Source organism: Chroicocephalus ridibundus, chromosome 2 (assembly GCF_963924245.1).
Source record: "Chroicocephalus ridibundus chromosome 2, bChrRid1.1, whole genome shotgun sequence".
Taxonomy (NCBI): Eukaryota; Metazoa; Chordata; class Aves; order Charadriiformes; family Laridae; genus Chroicocephalus; species Chroicocephalus ridibundus.
In genome coordinates, this window is record NC_086285.1 from 101,741,038 (window position 1) to 101,766,102 (window position 25,065).

Sequence of the window (25,065 nt, forward strand, 5' to 3'; positions counted from 1 at the left end):
AGAGTCAGTATCAAAAAGATATTTTTTATTGAGATGTAAGAAGAATTAAACTTCTTTACGGCTAGACACAAAGACAGCATATATCTTACCCGTGGTATGTGGCCTGCATTAGTGCTGTCCAGCCATGAACATTATCCTGTTTATCAATATCAGCGTTTTTCTCGACAAGGAGCTGGACGAGGGACAGCTGTCCAGTTACAGCTGCAATCATTAATGGAGATGCACCATCACCATTGGTAATATTGACCTGACATGGGTCTTCATCAACAATCTCTTTAACCAGCTGGAAGTTTCCTGTAAAACAGCAATAAAACATAATCCACATGAGCAACAGAGAACTGCTTAGCCACTGAATTCATATGTATTGTGATTTGCTGACATTGGTCTACATTTAGTGGAATTAAAACAGAAAAAATAAAGTATCAGGGCAACTGCAACACTGAAGCTAAATATTTGTATGAATCTTTGGTCTTTTAGTTGATCAGTACATCTTCCCAGGCTACATAACATTGTGGCATAAACATGAGGTACTGTTGTCCCTCATTTTTCCCTACTTGTACACTTATAGTACAATCCCATTACAAGAATCATTTTCTGGAATTAATGATTAAGCTATAAAGGCTGTAGAAACTGCCGTGCATCCCACACATGAAGACACAAATAGGGAATATTTATATTAAATTGTCATAAAATGATGTTGTGCAAGGAAAACTGATGATACTGAGACACCATGATTTGTCCTTCAGCAGAGCTAAAATCCCTGTTCCAATTCCATAGGCTGAAATCACAGACAGCAAAAACTTTAGAATCAAAGAGACTGGGTGTGAAGGCACTCTGAAAGGTGGTGGTGGCCATCCTTGCCTTAAGCAGATAGAACAATGCCCTATGTCACACTGACCCATAAGCTTCCCTTGCAAAGGTGGTTCACTGATTCTAAAAACTTCTACTGATATAACTCTACAACCTCCCAAGGAATTAATTTATTCTTATATTCAGAAGGGTTTTTTTAACTCTGCCTCCAGTATTTAAAATAAATCTCCAAAGCAAAACTTCCCTTCTTCTTGCTCAAGACTAAGGCATTATTCCTGCCATCTTTCCAGTTCTTTAAAAGTGAACCTAATGTTCAAGTTTCCACATAAAGAGGCTGGTAGCACTGAGTTCTTTTCTAGATTATGAAAAGCAGCATAAAATATGCTACTGAACACATTTTAACCAGGTTGTGGGGTTTTTTTCTAAACCTTAATAAAGGTAGGAACAAGCACTTTTTAAAAATGTATGAGGTAGTCAGGGTAACCTTAAGCAGAGAGCTTAAGCTCACCCAGCTCCCTTATTTTTTTGATGACATATGGCAGGCAAAAGCAGGGAAGAAGCTAAGAGCAAAAAAAAAAAAAAATCTCTGTGAGCGAATATGTAACACTATAGGAACAAGAGGCAAGAAGAAGCAAATCATCAACTGCTCAACTGCCATGCAAATGGAAAAACTCTCACTTTTAAAAAACCTTCAGATGGTAAACTGCTTCATGACATGAACTGCCTTCAACTCAATCACAGGCACGAACGTTTTCCTTGGAAAGTCAGTCAGAATCCCAGACAACCCCCTGCAGGCACCTGAATGTGCTCACTGAAACTAACACCCACCTGCGCAACTCAGCTAATTTCTTGGAACAGGAAAGATAACAAAAGCACAAAACTACTTTTTTATGTTCCAATTAAGTAAAAGACAGCAGGTGACTTTTTTAACACAGACCCACATCACAGACTTTGTTAAACAGAAACCCTGGAACCTACAGAGACTCCAGAATTGACTTTGAACTCTGGCCTACACACTTCTTAAACTAGTGAGTTGATTTTTTAACAGTGCTGACACCCATAGCAAAGCGTTTCATAAAAAAACAAAAGGAGTACGCTGACCAGTATTCATTTGGCTCCCCCCATAAGAATCCTTCTGACCTAGCACTAACATTTATAAATCTCAAAAGTTACAGGGGTACAAGAAGGGCAGCTGAACTCTCTAAAATCTAACGGACCTGAGTCCTCTGTACAAAGAGGTTTTGGTAGCTGTCATGGTTTAACCCCAGCCAGCAGCTAAGCACCACAGAGCCACTTGCTCATCCCCCCCCTACAGTGGGACGGGGGAGAGAATCAGAAAAGTTAGAATACTCATGGGTTGAAATAAAGAAATAAACACAGTTTAGTAAGTAAAGCAAAAGCCGCGCATGCAAGCAAAGCAAAACAAGCAACTCATTCATTGCTTCCCATCGGCACACAAGTATTCAGCCACCTCCAAGGAAAGCAGGGTTCTATCACGCATAATGGTTACTTGGGAAGACAAACGCCGTAACTCCAAACATCCCCTCCTTCCTTCTTCTTCCCCCAGCTTTATATGCCGAGCATGACATCATACAGTGCGGAATATCGCTTTTATCAGTTGGGATCAGCTGTCACTGCTGTATCCCCTTCCAGCTTCTTGTATGCCCCCCACCTTCTTGTTGGCAGGCCAGTATGAGAAACTGATAAGTCCTTGACTGCTTAGCAATAACTAAGATATCAATATAACAACTATTCTCATACTAAATCCAAAACACAGCAGCTACTAGAAAGAAAATTAACTCTATCTCAGCTGAAACCAGGACAGTAGCTTACATGTGAGCTAACATTTAAGAAGGAGCTCCCAGTATGGTTACCTATCACCTTCTTGTCCACTATTATGTCTGCTCATTTCTAGTTCTGGCAGCCTGAAAAGCCATGAAGTTCCTGAGATGGTGACTTATGATGGTTAATTGAAAAGCAACTGTTGAACTGCTGTACCAAACCCAGGATGAGACCTGAACACTAAGGCCAGGCTTGACCATTTAAAACACACCTCTTAGTTTTCAGTAGGAATGCAATAAAAATAAAACTTGGAAGATAATTGTCAATCTAAAGATGCATTGCTGAAATCCATTTGGACAGATGTTGGGAAAAAATGGTATTTCCCTACACAAAAATCACTCATTTACAAATAATAAAAAAAAAAAAAAAAATCTAAAAATTCATCAAAAACTGTGAAAGTTGCTGACTTAAGAGCTCTCTTCAGGTTGCAGCTTCCTGTTGAAAGCAAGGTGAATCATACTGAAGGTTTCATGATTATGTTACAGTAAGGAATGGGTACATGAACTAAAAAGCTGAAATGAGAGGCAGCTGTGCTCACCCCTAAAGCTCACATGTTCTGTATATACCTATCACAGTCAGGAAGGATAGAGCCAGCTTTCCGTGCACCGATTTTCTAGGCCACAGACACAGAAAACACAGCCCCAGTAAGGATTAGGTCCACCACAATGCACAAGGCTGTATTACCAATGTTTCCTCATTGTCTGGGACATTTTAGTCCCAAGTAAGGGCGGGATGATTGGAGAAGAAACAAACCTCTTGGGTCTCATGGGACACCTCTCATGACTTCACTGGACATGAGATTTAATCTCACATGAGAATAACATGTTTCAATATTTGGAAAAAAAAATAGATCAGGAACTTTACTGCTGAGTGGCTTTTTTTTCTGACTGTCTACATAGCTAGGACTGCTGGCAATAGTATAAACGTGCTATCATATAGCTGAAAACTTATTTAAATGGCAAAATATCAATTGTAAGAGCAGTAATAAGACAAGGTTCAAGTACTGAATCTCTCTAACCTTTCAAAGAGATAGCAAATAGTACAGAGTTTTCTGACTAGCGACATTATCAGGAACCTCAGCAGAAAGTGAATAGTCCTCTTTCTCATGCCAAAGCCACCAGACAGCAAGCCTCAAGCCAAACTCATAATTTCAGCACTTTTTCCTATTCTGGAAGATCCAGGAAAATAGGTAACCAGAAAGCAGCCTGCCATCCACCATGGGTACAACCCATCAAAGCCTGGATGAAATTTAAATCAGGATGGTACTGCCTATTTCTGCTCACCATGGAACAGTTTTAGCAGTTGTGTGCTCATGAAAGTCACTCTTGCTCAGGAAAGAACATGTAAGACCTAAGACTCTAAAGAGCAATTACAATGCTAACACGCTTTTGTACCAATTAGCACTTTTGTTTTCGTACTTCAAGTTTGCCAAGAAGGGGAAAAAAAAAAAAAAATCTTATTAAAGGTAGCATGGCCTTGGAATCACTGCAACTACTAAATCGCACCATTTTGGCATGAACGGCACAAGCAGGAATTCATAAAAGATCTTCTTATATTGGAATGTGAAAAGATATAAACTACAGAAACCAATGTATTTTTAAAATTAAAAGAAAAATAAGGAAAAAAACAAACAAACAAAAAACAAAACAAAAAAATAAGGAAAAAAAATGTAAAAACAGAACATGCCTCAGCTTCCCACGTTAACAAACAAACATGCTCTGAGGTTACAAGAACCAGACATGGTAGAAGAGTCCTACTTACCCAATTTCAAAGCATGAAAGACATCAGGCTGCCTCTTTTCTGTATCTGGAAGAAATAGAAATACTTCTATTAACCATCATCAAAAAAGAAAAAAATTCTAGTAAAATTTTTATAGCAAGGACCATTAAAATTTACATAAAGGTACTATAAAACATACATTTGGACATACATTTAATGAAAACAAAGAAAGCACGGATAACCTTTTTACTCCCTTTAGGGAGAATGACTCACCTGTATGGTTCTCTGTGCAGAATTAAAGCTACAAACTATAATAAAGCACCAGTACAGGCCTTTGCCTTTCAACTTTCATTCACTATCAGGAAATTGTATTTGGAAACTTCTGTGTTTCCTGCCTGGAAGGCTAAAATATCAATTAAAGAACCACAGTATGGTTCTGTGGTCTAGTGTAATCCTCTGTACAACAGCAAGCACTCAAATAGTACAAGATTATTTTGAAAGGTGACTCAAAAGGAGTTTTATAAGATGTCTCATTTTTATTTCCTCTTCAGTATTGCCAGGTTAATTTGTGAAGGTCACAAAAATAATAGGGATGATTTAAGTCCACAGCTTGCTATTTGTGCATTAACTGATATCCTTCAGCTCCCAGGTCATCATCCCCAAAATAATAACTTACAAATTTTAGTATTTTGAGTGAAAGATCTTTCCTTCGACTTGCCTTCAAAGTGCTTTGCAACTGATGACACTACGTAACATGAGGAAAAAATAGTGACATGTTTTGCACCTTCTACTCAAGCCAGAAAAATGTATCCTCCTCCATCTTCCAAAGCATTACTGACACTACAGAACCAATAGGATTTTAAGGAAAACAACAGGATGTTGAGAGATTTTCCGAGCCCGAATCTACCATTTTTATGATAAGAAAAGGTTAATGTTCATAGCTTGACTGCAAAGGAAGTAATTTAAAAATGCTGAACAGAAGCAATTGCTAGGAAGCCCCAAAAAACATAAGAAACTCTAATTTTAAGATTGGGAAAGAGAGCTATGGGTCATATTTTGTCCTGGTTCAGAAACTGATCTTACAGAAGGAACTGTGTATGATCTCACCACTGGAAAACAGATTTCAAAAGACTAGTTTAGAAAAGGACCAGACTCTGTACTTGGCATGTGAAAAGACTGGAAGAGAGGTAGCCTCAGGGAGCAGAAGACCATGAGGAGAAGCCAGAAAGAACGACTACCATCTGAGTAAGCTGAAGCAAAGACAGGGACCAAATACAAGCAACACCCAAGCCATTTCAGGTTGTTTTGAATTTGTTACTGAAAACAGCCCTAAGAAGAGAGTTGCTTTCTTTTGGGAGGCAATTCACCCTATCTATGGCAATAGATTAGAAGACAAGTTCCTTTTCTACTGCCTTCTGTATAAGAGAGAGGATCTTTTTTTCTTCCCAGGATATACAAGACTCAATGCTAGGAGAAGACTGAAGCCACGTTCACAAACCAATGCAGAAATTTATGTGGAGGCTTAACATTTTTTCCCCCCTCTCTCTGCCCCGATTAGTTACGACCCTTCTGCTGATGGAAACTAGCCCTCAGCAGAGGCAATAGGAATACCCACCTTCTTTAACGCAAGTCCACTCTCCTAGCTTAAACGCATTTCTTCAATACTTTGAAGTTGTATGACTACAGAAGACTTTCAAGACTCATCAGGCCAACTCTGCCTGCACATACGTTCTGTATGTGCAAACACCCAGGCAAGGTATAAAGCGCTGCACTAGCGAATCCCACAGATGTCTGCATCTCTCTGTGTACTGTAACCAAATGATGTCTATTCCTCAGAGACTGGTCATGAGCAAATGTCTACAGTCAGCCGGTTCCGTCTGGTAGCATGGCTGTATGAATGCCCTAGCTCCACCTTAACCTATGAGTCAACATCTGACTAAGTTAACACCTACTCTGAAGCAGAAAGAGATGTCAGATTTTTGTCCTTGCTTCTTAAAGTACAAGGGAAGCGCGACCTGCAGGAATGACACCAAATTTAAATAAAACATAACAATTTGGGGGATTGCAGACATGTCCACACAGCAGTGTAATACAGACATAATTAGGTAAGATTTAAAAAAGCCTATTTGGGTATCACAAGTGGCAGAGAACCTAGAGTGGACTATCCTACGTCACACACTTTCTGCCACCATGGCTGGATGGGTGGTAGCGCCTGGAAAAGGTTCTTTCTAGGGCTAGCCACATCCTTAGATTTCATAGTAAGTACTCCAAAGCTGAAAAATCCAGATGCAGCTCTTCCAAACCCTCTTGTTAAGTACCTCCCAGCACTGCTCTGCATCATAAAGCACAAATACCTTAAAAAGTGTCCCCAAACAGCTACATACAGAATAAGGTCTCACACTCTGAAATGTATTCAGATGTCCAACATAATGTCCAAACCAAACTGTCTGATTTCAGGAACAGATCTAATGCATTTCTGTTAGCATAAACAAACGTCTGCAGAAGGAAAAAGGAGCAAATCCACAATACTTTACAAAACTAACATAAGACGTTAGTAACATTATTTTATAGAACCATCTACAAAGAAAAGCCAATTTGGAAAGATATCTGGGAGAGATACCTGCAATAAGTAAAAAATTTTTAAAAACTAAATTCATTAACATTCCAAACTGGCAGGTGACAGCAAGTAAGTTTAACCTTTATCTTAAAAAAAACAAACTAGGAAATTACACATAAAAAACTGACAACAGAATACGAAGGTACTTAGTAATTTAAAAAACAAACTTGTGAAATTACTGGTAAAGACACACAGTATACTATTCTGTTCCTTTGGTTGAGTGTGCAGTACTGGGTATGCTAGTTAAGACTGAAGGGAAAATTTTGTAGTCTAAGTTTGCTCACACCTTCTGAAGCCTTTAGATCACCTAGTTAAGATATTACCTCTCTCTACAAAATCTTGGATTTCTTATATCCTTCCACGCTGATGGCTAAAGCTACATGACCACCAAATATTATTTAATTACATGGTCACAAAATGTTTCTTCATCAATTCTCTTGCCTAATTCCCTGCACCTAACAAATGCATTACAAGGCAAAACTAAAACCCATAAAAGCAGCATTTCTTAAGTTCATTACACTTGAGATTTGCATTGAAATAATGTTATTTTAATCTAGTTTTGTAATACAAGAGTACAGTGTGTGTGTTTATCTGTGTGCACACACACACAGAGGCATATTCACATTTGAGGGGAGGAGGTTGCTTATAAATTTTATGACGTCTTGAAGTTAATTAAGCATTCCCCTCTCCTGCAAGGAACAGAAAAGTTGGGGACGTGCTGACTTGTTATTCATCCACATTAATACTTGGTTTTCTTAGAATACACAGTCCACTATCAAAGGATTTTGAGGAGGTTTCGTATACTCAGAGAGTGATAGAAAAAAACATTAGGTTAACCTAACCTGGCTTTCTGCGTGTACATGCCTTGTATGCAACACCCAAAGAAAATCCAACAATGAGTTTTAGAAAGCATTTAACCTTGATTGCAACCATTAGAGATTGCACGCCTCTACGAAGTCACTCCAGGTCCAAGCTTCACCACAAAACATAGCTTCTTATTTCCCATTCAAATTCTTCTAAATTTAAACTCAGGTTTTTTCTTTGGCTGCCATATAAAAAGGGCTTCCAGTACTGGACTTCCTGCCCTTAATGTGCACTTTATTAATAATCACACCTCTAAACAACCACCTCCTCATGAAGCTGGACAGACTGAACTTCTTCAGTCTCTCCTTACAAGGCAGGTTTTCTAGATTTTATATCATTTAGGTTTTTATTGAGTTCGCAATATCCTTTCTTTGATATCCTATTCTAGTTTTGATGTCCCTTCTTTAGTGTCATTTCGAGTAGGCCTTTGCAATTGTCTTCCTAAATGAGCACCTATATCATGTGTTTTAAACGCAAAAAAAAATTAAAATATTGAAACATTTTAAGATGTTTCACATGATTTTTATTGCAGGACAGGAATGCCCTCATGCTAACGTGGAGGTAATCTGCTGAAGCTGGGCATTCCTGCCTCATCTGAGGTAGGTGTACCTACTCCACCATTTTAAAAAGAGTCTAGTTACGAATTATAAAGAACATTGTGTACATCCAAAATAATCCCTTCGATTTCTAAATATGCAATCAAAACTTCAAGAAAGCGAAACAAAAACCTAATGCTCCATACCTGCCTGGGGTCTGATCGTTGTGAGAGATTCCAGGTAGTCCTTCATGTCTTTGTGTTTGAAGCCAACAGAGATTTCAAAAGGTGTTTTATGTAGTACATTCAGGTGATCAGGATTGGCACCTTTCTCCATGAGCTGCTGTGCCAAGCTCACCTTTCCACAAACAGCTGCCAGCATTAAAGGACTCCAGCCCATAGTCTTCACAGTGTAATTACAATCAGCTCCCCAGTCTAGTAACAGATGTACCACTGCCTCATGTCCATGTTGAGCAGCTGCCATTAATGGAGTGATATCGGGAAGGTCGTCTCTGCTGCTGTTAAGTACATTCGTGCTAAAATGGTCGTAATTGTCTACAAAAGCTCCAGATTCCAGCAACAATTTCACCATGCTGACGTGGCCGCCTCTGGAGGCCATTGTAAGGACACTGGCTCCTAACTTATTCTGTGCATTTTGATCAGCACCGTTCTCCAGCAAGATGTGAGCCACGCTTAGATGTCCAAACCTTGAGAGAAAGAGATAAGGAAGAGAATTAACATCTTGTATGGCAGAGACTTTTCAAAGAAAACCAACATACTCTGAACATGGACAACATTGTTGCCAAATTGGTCTATTAACTAATACACTAGGTGGGATCATGCATGCATGACTGAATGTGGCAGTGGTCACCTTACTGCAGAGGAGCAATCAACAGCTGAGGACTGTAAATTAAACCATTCCACATGTACCAGTGACCATGCTCATAAACCAAACACCCATTTTAAGAGGATCAAAGCAGAGGTCAAAGCAGCAAGGTGCTAGACTCATTTTCAACTGCATGGCATCAAGACTTAACTTCCATAAACCACAGAGTCACTTTCATCCTCTTATTTCCAGGCCTGTGTCACATTCAGGAATCAAAGCCAGTTTGTTTGCAGGTATCTTAATTAAGTACCCTCACTACTGTTGAACAAGTAGAGAAAAACTTCAAAGAGTCAATGCTAAAGAAAAAAAAAAGAAAAAAAAAAAAGATCGTTTTATCAACTGGATAGCCAGTCTTCTGTGTTTGCATCATCCCTTGCTTTCCAGTTGTGAACCACCAACAAACCCCCACAATGGAAGAAGGCTCAGATAAGACAGGCATGTGCCCACGAAGCTCAGGGAAGTAAACAGCGAGTGGCCACAGCTGTTGTAAAGAAAGCTGAACTTCTCTCAACAAAAAGGGGACCAGAGAGTGGCCTTTGTTTCAGAGGAACAGCTCTATCAGCAGAGTGGGACAACTGGCTGTGAATGGCCTTCCCCAAAACAATCGACAGAAAGTATTATCTTCCTGAGTTGGCCAGACCAGCACGGGGGAAATGTCTTCGCAGATCAGCCCAACACAGAGCACCAAAACTGAGCAGTCAACAAAACAAATTTTGAGGAGAGCAAGGGGCTTAAGCTGCCTTCCAGTGACACATTGCTTCCTGGCAACTGGGGGCGCCCAGCATCATGATGTTGAGCATACAGGGACTGCTAACGGGCATTTTGTTAGTCCTGCAGTTCAACTGTGTGTTGCAGTTCCCACATTAGGCTTGTCCTGTCATTCGTTTCAGTGGCCAGTCCGTCCCAATCCACAACACTTGTGTTACGATTTCAGGAGATTGCTGCATCGCTAGGCAAAATCAAATTCCTGTGTAACATCCAGTATCTTCCAATAAGAAAATGTGGTGTTAAAGCATTAAACTCATCTTGTATGGAATATCTAAAAGAACTTGGTCAGAGCATTGAACTCTGACGCGAGTTTTCACCAGTAACCCAGCTTTAATACAACTTGACTATCAGAGGCTTTGGTAGTTTGTCAGTAAGCAAAAGACAATCACACATGCCATACACCCAACCAGCTAATTGACCATGAGAAAATGGAAACCTTTTGCCGTTCTTCAGCTCACTAATCCCACATTTTAATATACATAATACATTGACAAGGTGTGTACTTTGTGCTCTTCTTGCAGATATCGTGCATTTCTATACGCTTGAGCAGTGTTTAACAAAATCAAGCTTTGATCCTCCCTTTGTACACTGCAGCAAAACAAATATTAGTTGAGGAAATCCCGAAGAATGCTACTAACCACTAACTGCAGACAGGAGACCAAAACTCCCTAGTTTCCTTTCAGAAAGCACATAGTTGCAGGGGGAAGCCTCCAGGACCTACCTAGTCCCTAGGTCTATCCTGATAGCCTTCACTGTGTCACTTCAGTAGAGCCTGCAACCACTGTACACATGATTAATTTTATGCATATATGCTATCTCCTGTCCAACTTCAACAGGACTAACCACAGCCAGAAAATTAAACATGTACATAGTTCTAAACCTGCATTTGTACAAACACTATGTTTCCTTTTTGGTTATCCATTAAAAAGAAAAGAGAAACATGCTCTTCCACTTTAAGCCTTCTCCGCAGGATTCAATGATATCTACATCGCTTTTCAAATGGCAGAAAGTAATTTCTTTAAAACAGGGAGAGGGTTATAGTGATTTGAGTTTATTGTTTTTAGAGAACGAGCGTATGGTTTTCATTAAGGGGAAAAAATCTAAGAACATTTCTGCAGCTTTTTTCCTTTTTTTTAACCTTCATAAAATAACAAAATTGTTGAACCTTGTCTTCCTTGTTCTTACTGGGAAACCAGCTGTGTGACTCATTCTTTGGGAACTTTCTATGGGCTTTAATTGAAAAGAGAAATGTTGACTTTGAAAAAGACTCTTTTCTTCCAAGTATTTTAATCTGTTTTGAAACAAGAAAAAAAAAACAAACCCAAAAAACACTTATCCTCTCAATTAAACATTCGATTGCTACAGGAAAAGACTGCCCTCCAACACTGCAAAACATGTCTGTAAACCCAGAAGGTACTTGTATATGTAAAGACAAGCACAAACACAAGCATTAGCAATACGGGAACCTCCCACAACCCAGCAGCGGGTTACACGAAGCACAGCGTCACCGATGCAGAAAGCAATCCAGTTTTGTCATTAAAAAAAACCTCAGCAATAGTCTTCCATATCCTCCAGCGAGCCATTTAGGAAAATATGGAAAAGCCAAGGGAAAAGGAATTATTTCTGTTTCCTTCAGCATGTTTTATGTCAGAGGCAAGTTTTCAACAGGTAGGTAAGACAGATACGTACCAAAAAAAAATTTTTTAAAAGACAGAAAATGAAGTAAGCGCATCTTATTTCCACAGAAGAAAAGAGAGGAGCAGTGTTTTCATGTTCAGGTTACCTCTGACTGGGATTCTGCCCTGGTTTTTACCCAACAAATAGCTCCGATCACCACATCTTTAAGATGGAAGGGGGAAAATACTTAACTCCCCAGTACCATACTTACCCAAATTTAAACCCGACAACCCCTCCTCACCCATCCCCGGGAAAGGCAACAGGTGAATATTCCCCCCGGGATAACCACACCAAGCCACGACCCACCGCGGCCTACAACATGGCGCCTTCCCCCCCACCACGCTGACTCCCCTGGATCCCCCCCATAGCGCTCCCGGGCGCCCTCCCCCGGCCTGGGGAGCAGGATTTGGAGGGCGAAAGGGACCGAGCGCCGGCGGCAGCCCCGGGGCGGGGAAGGGAGGGCCGCCGAGGCTGAGCCTCGGCGGCCCTCCCTTCCCCGCCCCGGGGCTGCCGCCGGCGCCGTAGCCGCCTTGCCGCTGAGTAGGCCGGTGCCCCGCGGCAAGGAGAGATGGCGGCCGCAGACCCCGATCCCGGCCCTTACCTGGCCGCCTGCATGAGGGGGCTCCATCCGTAGTGGTTCCTGCTCTGTACCGAGGCCCCCTTCCGCAGCAGGAACCGCACCAGCTGCTCGTGTCCCCCGGCCGCCGCGAACTGCAGCCCGGTGTTGCCGGCCTCGTCGGTGCAGTCCACGGGCACGGCGGGGGCCGGCGGGACGGAGGTTTCGCCGCGGGGCTCCACCGCCGCCTCCTCGGTACCGCAGGAGGAAGGGGCGGCCGGATCGCCGCCGCCACCGGGCAGCCCCAAGAGGCGCCGGGCGGTCTCGCAGTCGCCCTGCTCGCAGGCGCGGAGGAAGAGCTGGACCTGGGGGGGAACCCCGCACTCCCCCATGGGCAGCGCCGGACGGCCCCGAGCAGCTCGGCCGCCCGCCACCACCGCCGCCCCCGCCGCCGGCGGCTCGGCGGCCGCCGGGAAGGCAGCGGGGAGGAGGGGACTCCGCCGGCGGGAGGAGGCCGGCCGAGGGCGGCCGCAGCGCCCCGGCCTCTCTGGCACGGCAGCGAGGGGAAGGCGGGCCGGGCCGCGATCTTCGGAGCCGGCGAAGGGCATCCCCGCCTGGCCCGAGGGCCTAGGCGCGTCTCCCGGCCGGGACGGCCTCCCCTGACCCGGCGGTGTCAGCCCTCCTCGCCCTGGGTCACCGCGGCTCCTGCCCCCTTCCCCGGGTGTTTTCTGTCATACAGTGGCATCTGGGCTGCAGCCGCTTTCCACGGCGCGTTCTTGCTGCCACTGCTGACCCCCACCCAGCGAAGTGTCTCTGATGTACGTGGTTTTCTGCTGGGGGTCACCACAGCAAGCCCTCACTCGCATCCAACACAACAATCCCTTTTTTTCTGCTTCGTAACATGATTTCGACAGCCTGGCACGGTGCCTCCCTGTCAGCCCCGCTCCGCTTACACGATACTTCAGCCTTTGCTTGCACCTTGTTGTTCCCTCAGCTCCAAACTGGTCTCTTCCTTCGCAGAGATACAAGACCCATAGTTGAATCATTCCCCAAAAAAACACGTTTCCCGCCTATCAGTTAGTCTTTCTGCTTAAAGAGTTTGAGCATAAAATTCCAATTTCTTGTGGCATTTATAAGTACCTTCTCTTCAGCTTTGGCCTCCCAGGTAACCTGAAATCTTTTCCAGTTTATACTGATTTACAAAGTGAGAAAAAAAAAAATAAAGCACCCATGAAATAACTCTTGAACTGCAGTTGACCAGTCACTTAAGGATATTGTGTTGTGTCCCTGTAAGTTTGGGCAGGTTGTTCTGTATTAAAATCATTGCCTCCAATGTCAGAACACGGACTTACTGCAGTGGTGGAGGGTTTGGGGACGAGAAGACTAGGAGAGGTTATGGGGAGTGTAGTGAAACCACCAAATGCCACTAAAATGAGGGCATCCCCTAGTTTTAGGCAGTGGCATCCGTATGCTCCAAGTTATATGGCTTTCTGCCTCTGGTCCACTTGCAAATCCAGGCTGCCAGACCATCATGGCCAAGGGCCAAACATGTTACACTTTGAGAAAGACTCCAGCAAACAAGAGTCCTGGCTGTGTTTATGGCCACTTAAACCAGTCCTCTGGGAAAGTATCGTTCACAGCAAAGAAAAAAAATACACTTTTTGCAAATTTATCATTACAGAAAAAATAGGACAAATTCATAGACAAACTAAATATTCAGCAATGTTCCCTCCATTCTAGATACCATATGTTAACTCTTGTAACATATGTAAATATTTAACATACGTACTTATGTTAAATAATTTCCTTAAGCATAAAGATGCTTCCACTGGTCATCTTCAGAGGCAAGATACGTGGCTAGGTAGACTTTTGGTCTAGCCAGTACAACCATTCTTAGTTTACAATAGTATGAGGAGCTTGCCATTATCAATAAAGCCAGATCGTGCAATCCATTCTGCAAGATTTCAGAGTCTGGAAGAAGGGAATGGCAAGAGTGATTAATGCAATACATTATTCATGATTCAAGAAAACTGGGTCATACTTACCATATCAAAGTGCATGCTTGGATATGGTCAAATTAGTGACAGAATCACTCCAGTTTATCTTTGAGATAAGCTACTGAACATGTTGATCGTACAAATTTATGTTATGTAGCTTACGATTACGCTATCAAATTCTACTAATGGTTTGAAACTCCAGACAAAGATATCATGAATGTAATTAGGAAAGTAACAGCAAAAGATGCAACTCTTATTTTTAGAAACCGATAAGTAAGCAATAGGAGATATTTGTTGGGGTTTACTAAATGAGAGGAAATTATTTGTGCTAAATTCTCCTGCTAAATTCTGCTGCTGTCATCTGATGGTCGTTACTATCTTCAGTCAGCATCCGCGGCATTTGTACAGATATGATCACTCAGTGATTTCTGTCACTGCTAGAGAATCAAAATATCACAAGGGCAAGGAAAAAATAATCAGATCTCTTCTGAAATGAATGAAGTGCTATAGAATATTCTTATGGTGATGCAGTGCCAAGCTGTCTGGAAAATACAGGACTCGATTTCTTCACCAATGAAAGAACAACCTAAGCCTTTCGAACGGTTCAGTAGGGTAAGAGGATGGAGAAAGCTTAGGTTGGAAGATAGTACAGGAAAAAACAAAACCAAGATTCTCAAGTGCAGATTGTGCATTAGTCATTTGGAAGATTTGTCCAAACTGCATCTGGTTTGTCCAGTCAGTGAAAAATGCATTGCTTTTGACAAGAAATTCCTTCACGTCACCAATGTGCTAATTTATATAGGTCATTGTTGGAGTGCTTGAGGTTGAAATAACTTAAAATGACAGAGAAAAACCTGATGAATGAAAAAATTACTTTAGACTAAAGGAGACAAGAAAAGTGCAAGGAACAGAGCAGGCCCACCAAAAAAAAGCAGAACAGGTAAAGCAACAGCAAGCATGTGGCCACCATTTGTGAAACTTTTCAAAGAGAAGTCTCCACTGCAAATGGTATCAAAACACCATCAGGGAGATAAATGGGCCAACGCAAGCTTTATTAAAGCTACTCATAACACAAGGCGACATAAAAGAGAAACTTAGAGACATCGTTACGCAAGAGACAGAACCCATCATCACTTGCAAAACAAAGCAGAGGAAACCATTAGGGCATGTAAGGTACCTGTAGAGCTAGTAAAGTAAGTATAATATGGCAAATGTGCAGTGATACAGAACTACAAATTGGCCAGGTAACGTGACAAAAAATTCTGTTGCTCTTAGAGTAGTAATAGGATGTAATACATTTGGACATATCCTCATACCATGACACACGAGAAAAATTTCTACCTCATGTATAATTCAGGATCATATAATATGGAAGACTATAAAGTTATCATCGTAATCAAAAACATCTCAGAAAGGGAAAAATGCAAGTAGTCAAGCGATCCATTCCAAAGAAATCCAGAAAATTAGAGGTAGCTGAATCAGTTATAATCTTCATTATGAAAGTCTGGGGATGGTGGCATCTCAAATCCCCAAATACCACGACACTATTTTCATGGCAATTCAAGGAATGAAAGGCTTATTTTCTACTGTAGAACCTTACTGATGCGAATCACAAGGAAGACATACTTCTCAGAAAAAGAAAACCAAAAGTTTTAGCATGTGTTTTGTCTGAAGACTCTCATCTCCATCTTAAAGGAAAAGCATAGACACATGTATTAGACATACCATCAGAGAAAAGGAGATGTTTCTCCAGTATCATCAGACCCATATGTTAACTTTGGTCCTTTCAGGCATAGAAAAAGAAATAATCTTGAAAAATTACAACAAAAAAAAAAAAAGTGGTGGTAAGTGCCGACGGTATAGGATGACAAAGATTAATTCCACCATGTAATATCCCCTTGAGTTTTTGGTTCAGCGTTTTAATCATGGCCTATATAGCAGGTCTCCACTTTGTCTACTATGGCCAGCTGCTATAACTTTGTGATGAAATTACTTCATTTATATGTTTCTGTATATGCCACAATTTTGATCAAACTTTCAAAAATAATTTGCAGCTCGGTATTTTGATTCACTGTGTTTGCACCAGAACGTATGAAAAGTCAGTCGGGTTTCCAATATAACAGACCTCAAACAGTCCCTTCAGTAACACGTCACGTCATACCATATCCCGCACACAGAACCGTGTTCCGATAATTTTTGACAGCGAAGCTTGCTGGCCATGGCTTTCTTTATGTACGATACCTCTTCTACTGTCTGCAGTTCATGTTTGCTATTTAACTAAAGAGAACATTAATATATCAACAATACATACTTATAGCAAGCAAATACACCGACCGATGCCTTTGGCATTCATGTCGTTACTAGCTTTAAGCTATCCTGGCTTGCATACGACCTTTTGAACAAGATATTTTGTATGTGTGTGTATGTGTCTATGTATATATGTAGACATAATATATGCAGATATATATACATAGACATATATATGTACATATGCACATACATATCCTACAGAGATCTGCAAACTGGTGCAGGTTTTGCCCAAGTAATCCACAGTCTGCCACCTGCTTTTATTGGCGTGTCACAATGAGAATTACACAGCGTTCATCAGCCCCTTAGAAGATCCCTGAAATAGCTGGCAGTTTCTATCTCACTCATCAAGTCTGCGTTTTTAAATCGACTTTATTTTTAGGCCTCTGTACCCACTGTTCTTCCTCCCAGCTCAGTTCCCAACAGGCTCTGCCTCTGCACTACGCACCCTTGACCTGGAGCCCACCCTGTAAAACAGGGTCCCCGCTGAGGCACCCAGGAGTTTGGCGCCCACCCTCCGGCTGAGCTGAGCAAGCAGGGGCTCAGCCCCTTCCACGTTCTGCTGCCTCAAATAAAGACACTTTCAACACAAACATCTTATTTTAAAAAATGCTTGCTACTGGTCGAACAATGGGAATGATATTTTAAAAATACAGGTACTCTTGTGCTGACAAAGGAGAGAAAGAGCAGCCAGGGTGGGAGCTGGTGGGGGGGAACGTTTCTTTGCAGGGCAATGCTATTTTACACCCAGTTAAAGCGATGGTGAACAATGACACCTAGATCCGAAGCAGTCTCTAGTGGGTATGTTTTATAACTTGGCTGAATCTTCTTCTCCCTGAACAAATTTCCGATCTCTCTGCAATGTATTTGTACACCATGTTCCTCTGATACTTTTTTTTCCTTTTCTTTTTTAGAATACCTAAGCGTTGGCTGTTACTAAAACTAGGAATGTTATTCTGGAACACATTATTTGGTACTTTCTTTTCCCCTGAAAGTATGAATTTAGGAAGCTATCTGAACTTTGGGTTTATTCAAAATGCAATCTCTATCAGCTGATACTTCTCCACACCCCATTTCCATTTTATAATTTTGCTTCCTTTTGACTGAACGAAAAAAAAATTAAAAAGAAAACTTTGGATGGGGAAAATTGTAAAGCCTTCGCAAAATTTAATACCTGTATTTTTTTTTTCTGTAATGTATATGTCATCAGTATAAAATAAGAATAACTTTTAATAAAAACTGATGTGTAAAATAGTTCATCTTAACTTACCGCTTTAAGTTTCTCTTGTTTGTAGACCAATACTTTCAATAAGTTCATGCATTTTTAGGTAAACTAAATATTGCCTGAAATTCAAATGGATATTTCAATGAGCAACAGACACTCTTAAGTTCAACTATTACATTCACTATAACGTAAGTTTTTACCGACAGTTACATATTGTTATGTTTAGCCTTCTCTTACTGCTTTTTGAAAGGTTTGGTTCATATTTTTTTCTTCTTTTTTGTGTGGAAAAAATATTATTTCACTTTTTAAGAATAAACTCTTCCAATGTATTAATTATTCCACTGATCTTCTGGTTTAATTTTGACAGCTAAGGGCATATTCAATCTTCCTACATAAGTAATTATTGATTTTATGTGACTTATTCTACCTGTTTCTGACTGAAACTCCTTAAGCAAACATTCTTACTAATCTTTAAAATAAAAAAAAAAAACTCAAAACCAATTGTTTTAATTTACACTGTTATTAAAACTGGGGAAAAAAAAGAATTGCTTAAAAGGAACTTTTCCATCAAAATGTCGTTGCAAGCTTTACGGAGAGCAGGAAACTAATTTACCTTATTAATTCTAGATTTTTTTTCTCAGGGGCTTATTTTCACATTCAGAGCAGAAATCTTTATACTTTAAATATTTCAGCTCAGAAATTTCAGTCTTCCCATTTTAATTAAACCCCACGAACTTTTGAAAAGCTTTAAGAAAAAGTGTCTTTGCCTTCACATTCTTTACATCTCTCCAAACTTATTTGTGAACACAACTGATTTATTCTTAATGATTTCTGCACTAACACCATTATAGTACTTTGCCTTGCCGAATTTACTCAGATTTATGTGCTTGGACATCATCCCCGGGGAACTGCCATTTACTAGTATCGCTTTCAGTCCTCACTGCGATGATGATCGCAGGAAGCCTTCCCAGCTACTTTACTCTAAGGGCATTATTTACTACTGAGAGCCGCATCCCTTGCTTTCCCACCAGCCGTAACCTTTCTTGCTTCTGTGGAAGCAAGCTGATGCTCTCCTACCTTTCCTTCAAGCCCTTTTTCCCTTTTTAAAATCTGACTTGAGAGGTAGCTATGCTGCTTATCGCTTCAACAGCCTTGCCTGATCTTACCCTGCCTGCTGCTGATTGCAGCATGCCTCCTGCATTCCTGTCACATTCTGTTCTCCGTTTCACACTTTTTTATCTCAAAACTTGTTTGAATCATGTGATCATATTCTTGTGTTTCTTCCACGTTGCTCTAATACTTAAATAAAATACTTATTCTTCTAATACTTAAGAACCCCTGCAGCAGAACTCTCCTGTTTTCTTTCTCGCTGTTCTTAATTAACACTCAATCCTACATTTTGCTCTTTACATCTTCCCAATCTCCCCCAATGATTTCTTTTGGGACTCCAGGAGGATTTCCTTCTCCTTTGATTCATTCCAGGTAGTCCTTGTTGGGCTCCTCATGTTTAACATTTCTGTTACCCTATTCTAAGTAATTTGCAACCTTACACAAAAGGAACAAACCCAAGACTATTTGTTCCAGACAACCAGATCTAAACCAGCAGCATGTGCCAGAAATGCTGACTGTGTCTTCAGGGTTTACTCCTCCACCAGCCAGCAACTAGGGAACCCCTAGTTGCTATAGGGGTTCCCCATGTATATTCCCTATATATAAACTCAGTACCCCCTGCTACAAACTCCATACCAATGACACCAGTTGGGCTTCCTTCATTCAGGAAGGATGGCGAGCAAGGAGACAGCACAATCACCGGGCGCGCAATTACTCATGGCACCTAACTTTTCAGACCCCAAGCTTGCTAGACACGGCGTCCTTTATACACAGCGTATATTCTTAGGTCCAGCATATTGGTATTTAATAGTTGTCTACAAACCATATTTACACACACATACTTAACCGCTATTATGATTGTTATTCCAGCTCGTAGCTACGCTTTGAAACTAGATTTTATGCATATGTAATTATCTGTAATAACTGTATAGTGCAATAAGAAATAATGAAATTATATCTACACAGACACACACAGTCATCTGCAAATCCACCTAAACTACTTGATTTGTGCTCGTTTGCCAGCATCAGGATGACTCATTATTATTCAGCACCCTTCTGTCCAGAGCAAGGCCTCCGCAGTAGATGCCACCCTCTGTGTTTGTTGTCACATACAATATTTATTATCATGGAAAATCAGAAACAGCTCATAGCTGTATGCTGTGACCCTGTCTGGTAGTGACGAGGATTTTCCCCTTCCTTAGCGCCAGAGGTGTTTTCATCCATTCCTCAGCAATGCTGGTGAGCACCACCCAATACCGCATACCAGGCTGAAGTCCCTCTCTGGGGATGGCCAGTGTCCTCTGCTGGGTTGATCTTGACAGGCCTCCAAGAGCAGAGGATAGTGCAGTAAACAGTCTCTTTGTAGAACACACAGAGCAATGGCACCTCAAAACCAGAGTTTCAGCTCCCTGCTGAACGTGAGAGAGAAACTGTATCAGTTATGTTACACTGATGTTAAGGTTTTTCGAATGCAAAATTGGGAATTCTCATGTAATCTCCTGGCCTCAGGATCGCAAGTTCAGACCAAGAGGGCTGCATCCTGTTAGGGTGAGAAGTGAAAAAGCAGCATGGATGTGTTCTGGACTATGAAGCAAATTTTCTAATTTCAACTACATGCTACAGTTGCTTTATTCCCATAGTTCTGTCAAGCCATGAAAGGACTGCCCAGTATCCGGATAATAAATTTGGGATTTTCACTTATGGATTTCTCTCTATGAGGCCACATTGGTTGACTTTTTTTTTTTTTTTTTAACCAAGAACACTGCTTTCTTCAGTGAAAGAGTTTGTCATTAAATCCCACGACTTCTTGGCCCATGTTCTGTTTACTTCTAAAGCACGTGCTTTTCTAGAAGCAGCAAATGGATGAAGCCTGGTTTCCTACCAACTTGTTTCCTTCCTCCCCAAAGCTCTTCCAAGTCCCATGGTGACAAATAATGGCCCTTGCTGTCCTCCTGCAGCCCTGGCTACCTCTGTCAGGAGACAGCAAGCCTTGGGACCCATCCCCATGATCTCCAGTAGCCGAAGCAGCTTGCTGTGGCCATGACAGCCAAACTTTCCCTTGCCGGGCGTACCCCTGCGTATCTGCCATACAGCCACCAGTGCTCATGAAGGTCCCTCAAGCTTCAGGGTGACCAGATCACCTCCTCCTCCAAGGGTATCAGCAAGCCTGCGAAGGGGACATGCCTTCCTCCCTCCTCCACGCATCCCAGTAGTGCATGACCCAGTAGCACCGGGCTGTCTCCGCTCCCCTCCCTCCCTCCCAGCCCCAGCAGCTTTGGGACAAGCGCCCGGGGCTGGGACGGGACCATTTCTGGCTCCACCGGTCGTGTTCCCAGCAACAGCCTGCGCCTCCCGCGGGGTGCCGGGGCCCTCGGGGCCGACCACCTCGAAACCGAGGAGCACCGCTCACCGGGGGAGCCGGCTGGGGAGCGGGAGAGTCACATCCCCCCGGTCTCGCCGACATAGAGGGGGGCGATTTCCCTGCCCCGGGTCTGCCGGCGGCAGCCGCTCCCCGCCCCGCGGCAGCTCTTCCGCGCCCCCGCGGGCCGGGCCGGGCCGGCGGCGGGGCGGGGCGGGGCGGGGCGGGGCGGCGGGAGGAGCCCGGGCGGTGTTTCCTGGCGGGGGCCAGCGCGGCGTGGGCAGGTCGGTGAGAACTTCGCCGCAGTCCGCCCGGGGCGGAGGCGCTCCCGTGTCCGGGAAGAGGCCGGCCGCGGCTCCCGCCGCCCGGCTCGGTATGGCCGGCCGCTTCGGCCGCGGGATGTGCTGGGGCAAGCGGGGCCGGGGCTGCCGGGGCGGGGGCGCGCTGCTGGCCCTGGGGCTGCTGGCCGCCCTCGGCTTCCTCGCCTGGCGGCACGGCCCGCCGCCCCGCCACGCCGCCCGCCGCGCCCCGCCGCTGCTTCCCGCCGACAGCGAGTTGCTGCGGAAGCCGGTGTACGCCAAACCGGCCCCGGAGCCGGGGTCGCTGGGCGAGCTGGGCCGGGCGGTGCGGCTGGAGCTGAGCCCGGCCGAGAAGCGGCGGCAGGAGGAGAGCATCCGCCGGCACCAGATCAACATCTACCTGAGCGACCGCATCTCCCTGCACCGCCGCCTGCCCGAGCGCTGGCACCCGCTGTGAGTACCCGCCGCGCCACCTGCCGCCCCCGCCGGGCTCCGGAGTCGCGGGGACCGCGGGGGCAGGTGGGGACGGGGGCAGGGGAGCCGTGCCCGCCACTGGTGTGGTTCCCCGGAGCAGCTCTCCCGCGCAGAGGAGTGTTTGGTGGCGGCGGTCGGCGCGGGGTAACCGGCTGTAGCTCACTCAGGAACGTGGAGGCTTTTAAAACTTTCTTTTCCCCCTCTTTTTACGCTTTAAAAATTACAGCGTTTGCTCACAAAGTTAAACCTGTTGCCGGTTTTTGCCTGGTTCTCGCTCCTCCACAGGGCAGAAACAGTAGCGTGGTGGTGGTGGGTGTGCAGCTCGGGAGAGGGTGTTTCCCTCTGGTAGCCCCCAGCAGTGGGGTTTCAGCCCTTAAGCAGTGGCACGATGCCTTGTTTCTCCTGCTGCCTCCCCTGGGTAAGTCACCGTAGGCAGCAGCATACTTTAACAGCCACTCCCAGCTTTACAAATGTTATGCTTCCCAGACCTCAGCTTTGCATTGTGTTCAAATGTCCTATGCCACACAGTATAAAAGCAGATTGTTTTATCATCAGGTTTCCCAGGAGCGATGTGTAAATGCTCTCAGAGATGCATGATGTTCTTCTGAACTGGGGCTGTGCTTGTACCCAGATACTTAGTCGCTGGGACAATTTATGTTTACAGTTACAACACTAATGCCAGATGGTGGCATGAGCAATTGTAAACGGAGGATTAGATGCTGTTTGCTGAGGTGATTCTTGTTTACAGGCAGCAGTTCGGCACGGTTGTGAAGTCGGTGCTGCCCAGCGGGTCTGGCTCCAGGATCAGTTCTGGCCTAAGGCAAACTCTCAGTTTAGCTGAGTGGTCTGTCCCACCGTGGGCTGTCCCGGGAGCAAGAAGCCAGGGGGTGAGAGGAATGGGTCGGCCCAAGGAGTCAGGACAGAGGCATGGCTGCAGAGCCCACTCCTGTGTTTCACCCGAGCTTGGCTTCAGCCAGTTTATTTCATTGCAGCAGGTTTGTGTGGTGCGGTAGTAAAGAGCTGTGGGGAAAAAGCAGGGCTCTGCCTCTACCATGAGTTGACTTCATGTCAATGTGTCCTGTCCGGTAGTTCACCCAACTCTAGTTATAAGTGCTGAATCTAAAACATGAATCCTATGATAGCTCTTAAACAACTGCAGTGCAAGTGCAAGGCCTTTTTATTGTGAATTTAAGCATGACCGTAGGCTTGTTTTTCTTTCATTCTCCCCTTAGAAGCAGCCTATAGACCATAGGCTAAAAAGGACCATTTTAGTTGCATTTTTTCTACAGGAAGAATTTAAATCATTTTGGACTCCTGCCACTTCTCTCAGGCAGGGTGTCGGAGGAAATGAAAGATTACAGTTGTTGAGCTGTATTATAGATTATTATAGATTAATTGGCGGGGGGGGAGTGGGGGAGAGTCTTGAAATGAAAATAACGTAAATGGGTGGATGGGTTTTTGGCTACAACGACACACCCTTTTTGACTTGAATAGTTGGATGTTAAAATGAAAAAGCTTATCCAAAACAAAAGCGTCACAAAGCGTCAGTGACATAATCTTGGAGACAGTTGCCTTCTGAGGCTGGGGCTGTATTGTGCTCTTGCAGTATCTGCTGGCAGGTGCTTTATGCTTTTTCACACAGTGAAATCTACATTATGGCAGAAGCATCACAGAACATCTAACCAACTCACGCAGCAAATGTAAAAAAAAAAAAAAAAAAAAAAAAACCACAACAAAAACTTCCCCAAAGACAATTTTGCAACGAAATCATTAACTACATCTCTTAAGAAGGAAGACCGTGTAAGAGATGGAAGTTTTTAAAAAAAAAAAAAGTATTGAAAAAGGTATTACCAAGCCTGTAGCAGTAGAAAATTTATTCCACTTCAGTGTAAGATTAGAGGCTATACAGGTTGAAATGTCAAGTCTAGGAAAAACATGATTTTGTTCCTTTATTTTAAGGTTGGTAATGCTTGACCATTCATGATCTTTGATGAACATTTGTGTGGTTCGTGAGGCTACAATAGTAGGAAATAAATAGTAATGATAGATTTCAAGCAGTCCACAAAAATTATGCAAAGGCTAAATTTTAGATGTGATCAATGAAAAAATCTTGGTACCTGAAGACCAGAAGGTCTACACCATTTGGTTTTTTGTTTTTTTTTAGTGGAGTCACAGAGGAGAACCAGAAAACTGTGTGCTGGTAAGCCTTGGGTCTCTTCCAGGCATATTATTTAGAAACTGTGGTAAGGAAAATAATTGGTAGCAGGTAGGTAGGCGTGCTCTATTGAGAAAGAGTCAACTTGGCTTTTGTCAAGGATGACGTGTCTCACAAACCTATTGCAGTTCTTTGAAGGTCTTAATTATCTAAGTAAGGAAATGTGTTGTTATTTCCCAGAGGCTTTTGATGAGGTCCTTAAACAACTGTGAAATAAGGTGGAAATTCCTTGCATTTATAAATAACGGGATAAAATCTATGAAGCAGTTGTGATTTTTTTGTTTTGTTGTTGCTTTTGTTTTGTTGTTGTCTGGTTGGTTGTTTTTTTTTTTAATAGTGGAGGGTCACGTGACTGGTAAAGTTCCACAAAAATGCATGTTGGACCCAATGCAGTTCAACTTATGGCATGGCTTCCATAAAGAAGTGAATAATTAATTTACAGCTAAAAGATAGGCTACTGAGAGGGTGCCTCTTGCTGAGCTGCTGCAATACCATGTCGATGCATGAAGTAGATAAATCCTGCCACCTCTTTTTTCCAAAAATCCTTTATTGTAAAGCATAAGGAAGCCCATCTACTAGAAAATTCAAGTCGAGTATTCGTGAGACATTAAAAGATACTATGCTTGGAGACTGTATTCTGGGCTATGGGCTTTTGGTCTGCTTCAGCATATTCTTATGTGTGTGGAGGTAAGTCTGGAAATTTTAGATCCCAGGAAAATGGGAGGGTGGAAGAAAGGGAAACAAAGATAGGCAACATCCCCACGACCTAATACCTATGTCTGATAATACTGTGCGGGAAGAGAAG

The 25,065-nt window shown here is 43.1% G+C and overlaps 2 protein-coding genes across 6 annotated transcripts in view; one reads left to right on the forward strand and one right to left on the reverse strand.

Annotated features, from left to right (window-relative positions):
- The window catches only part of ANKS6 (ankyrin repeat and sterile alpha motif domain containing 6), a 44,389-nt gene extending 31,579 nt beyond the window's left edge, over positions 1–12,810 (reverse strand). For all 4 annotated transcript variants that reach the window (XR_010069980.1, XR_010069981.1, XM_063326319.1 and 1 more), the window contains exons 1-4: positions 12,320–12,810; positions 8,595–9,094; positions 4,414–4,458; positions 90–294 (exon numbers count right to left, since the gene is read on the reverse strand). Coding sequence is in view for 2 of the 4 variants with exons in the window: in XM_063326319.1 (XP_063182389.1) it covers positions 90–294; positions 4,414–4,458; positions 8,595–9,094; positions 12,320–12,666 (1,097 nt within the window). In the remaining 2 variants the exon portion in view is untranslated. The remainder of the gene's footprint in view (positions 1–89; positions 295–4,413; positions 4,459–8,594; positions 9,095–12,319) is intronic.
- Positions 12,811–21,506: 8,696 nt separating this feature from the next.
- Positions 21,507–25,065, forward strand: part of GALNT12 (polypeptide N-acetylgalactosaminyltransferase 12) — a 51,125-nt gene continuing 47,566 nt past the window's right edge. Inside the window, exons 1-2 of one of the 2 annotated variants that reach the window (XM_063326321.1) lie at positions 21,507–22,024; positions 24,210–24,245. In XM_063326321.1, the coding sequence (XP_063182391.1) occupies positions 21,648–22,024; positions 24,210–24,245 (413 nt within the window). In that variant the 5' untranslated portion in view covers positions 21,507–21,647. The remainder of the gene's footprint in view (positions 22,025–24,209; positions 24,246–25,065) is intronic. The other variant, XM_063326322.1, reaches the window with a different exon arrangement.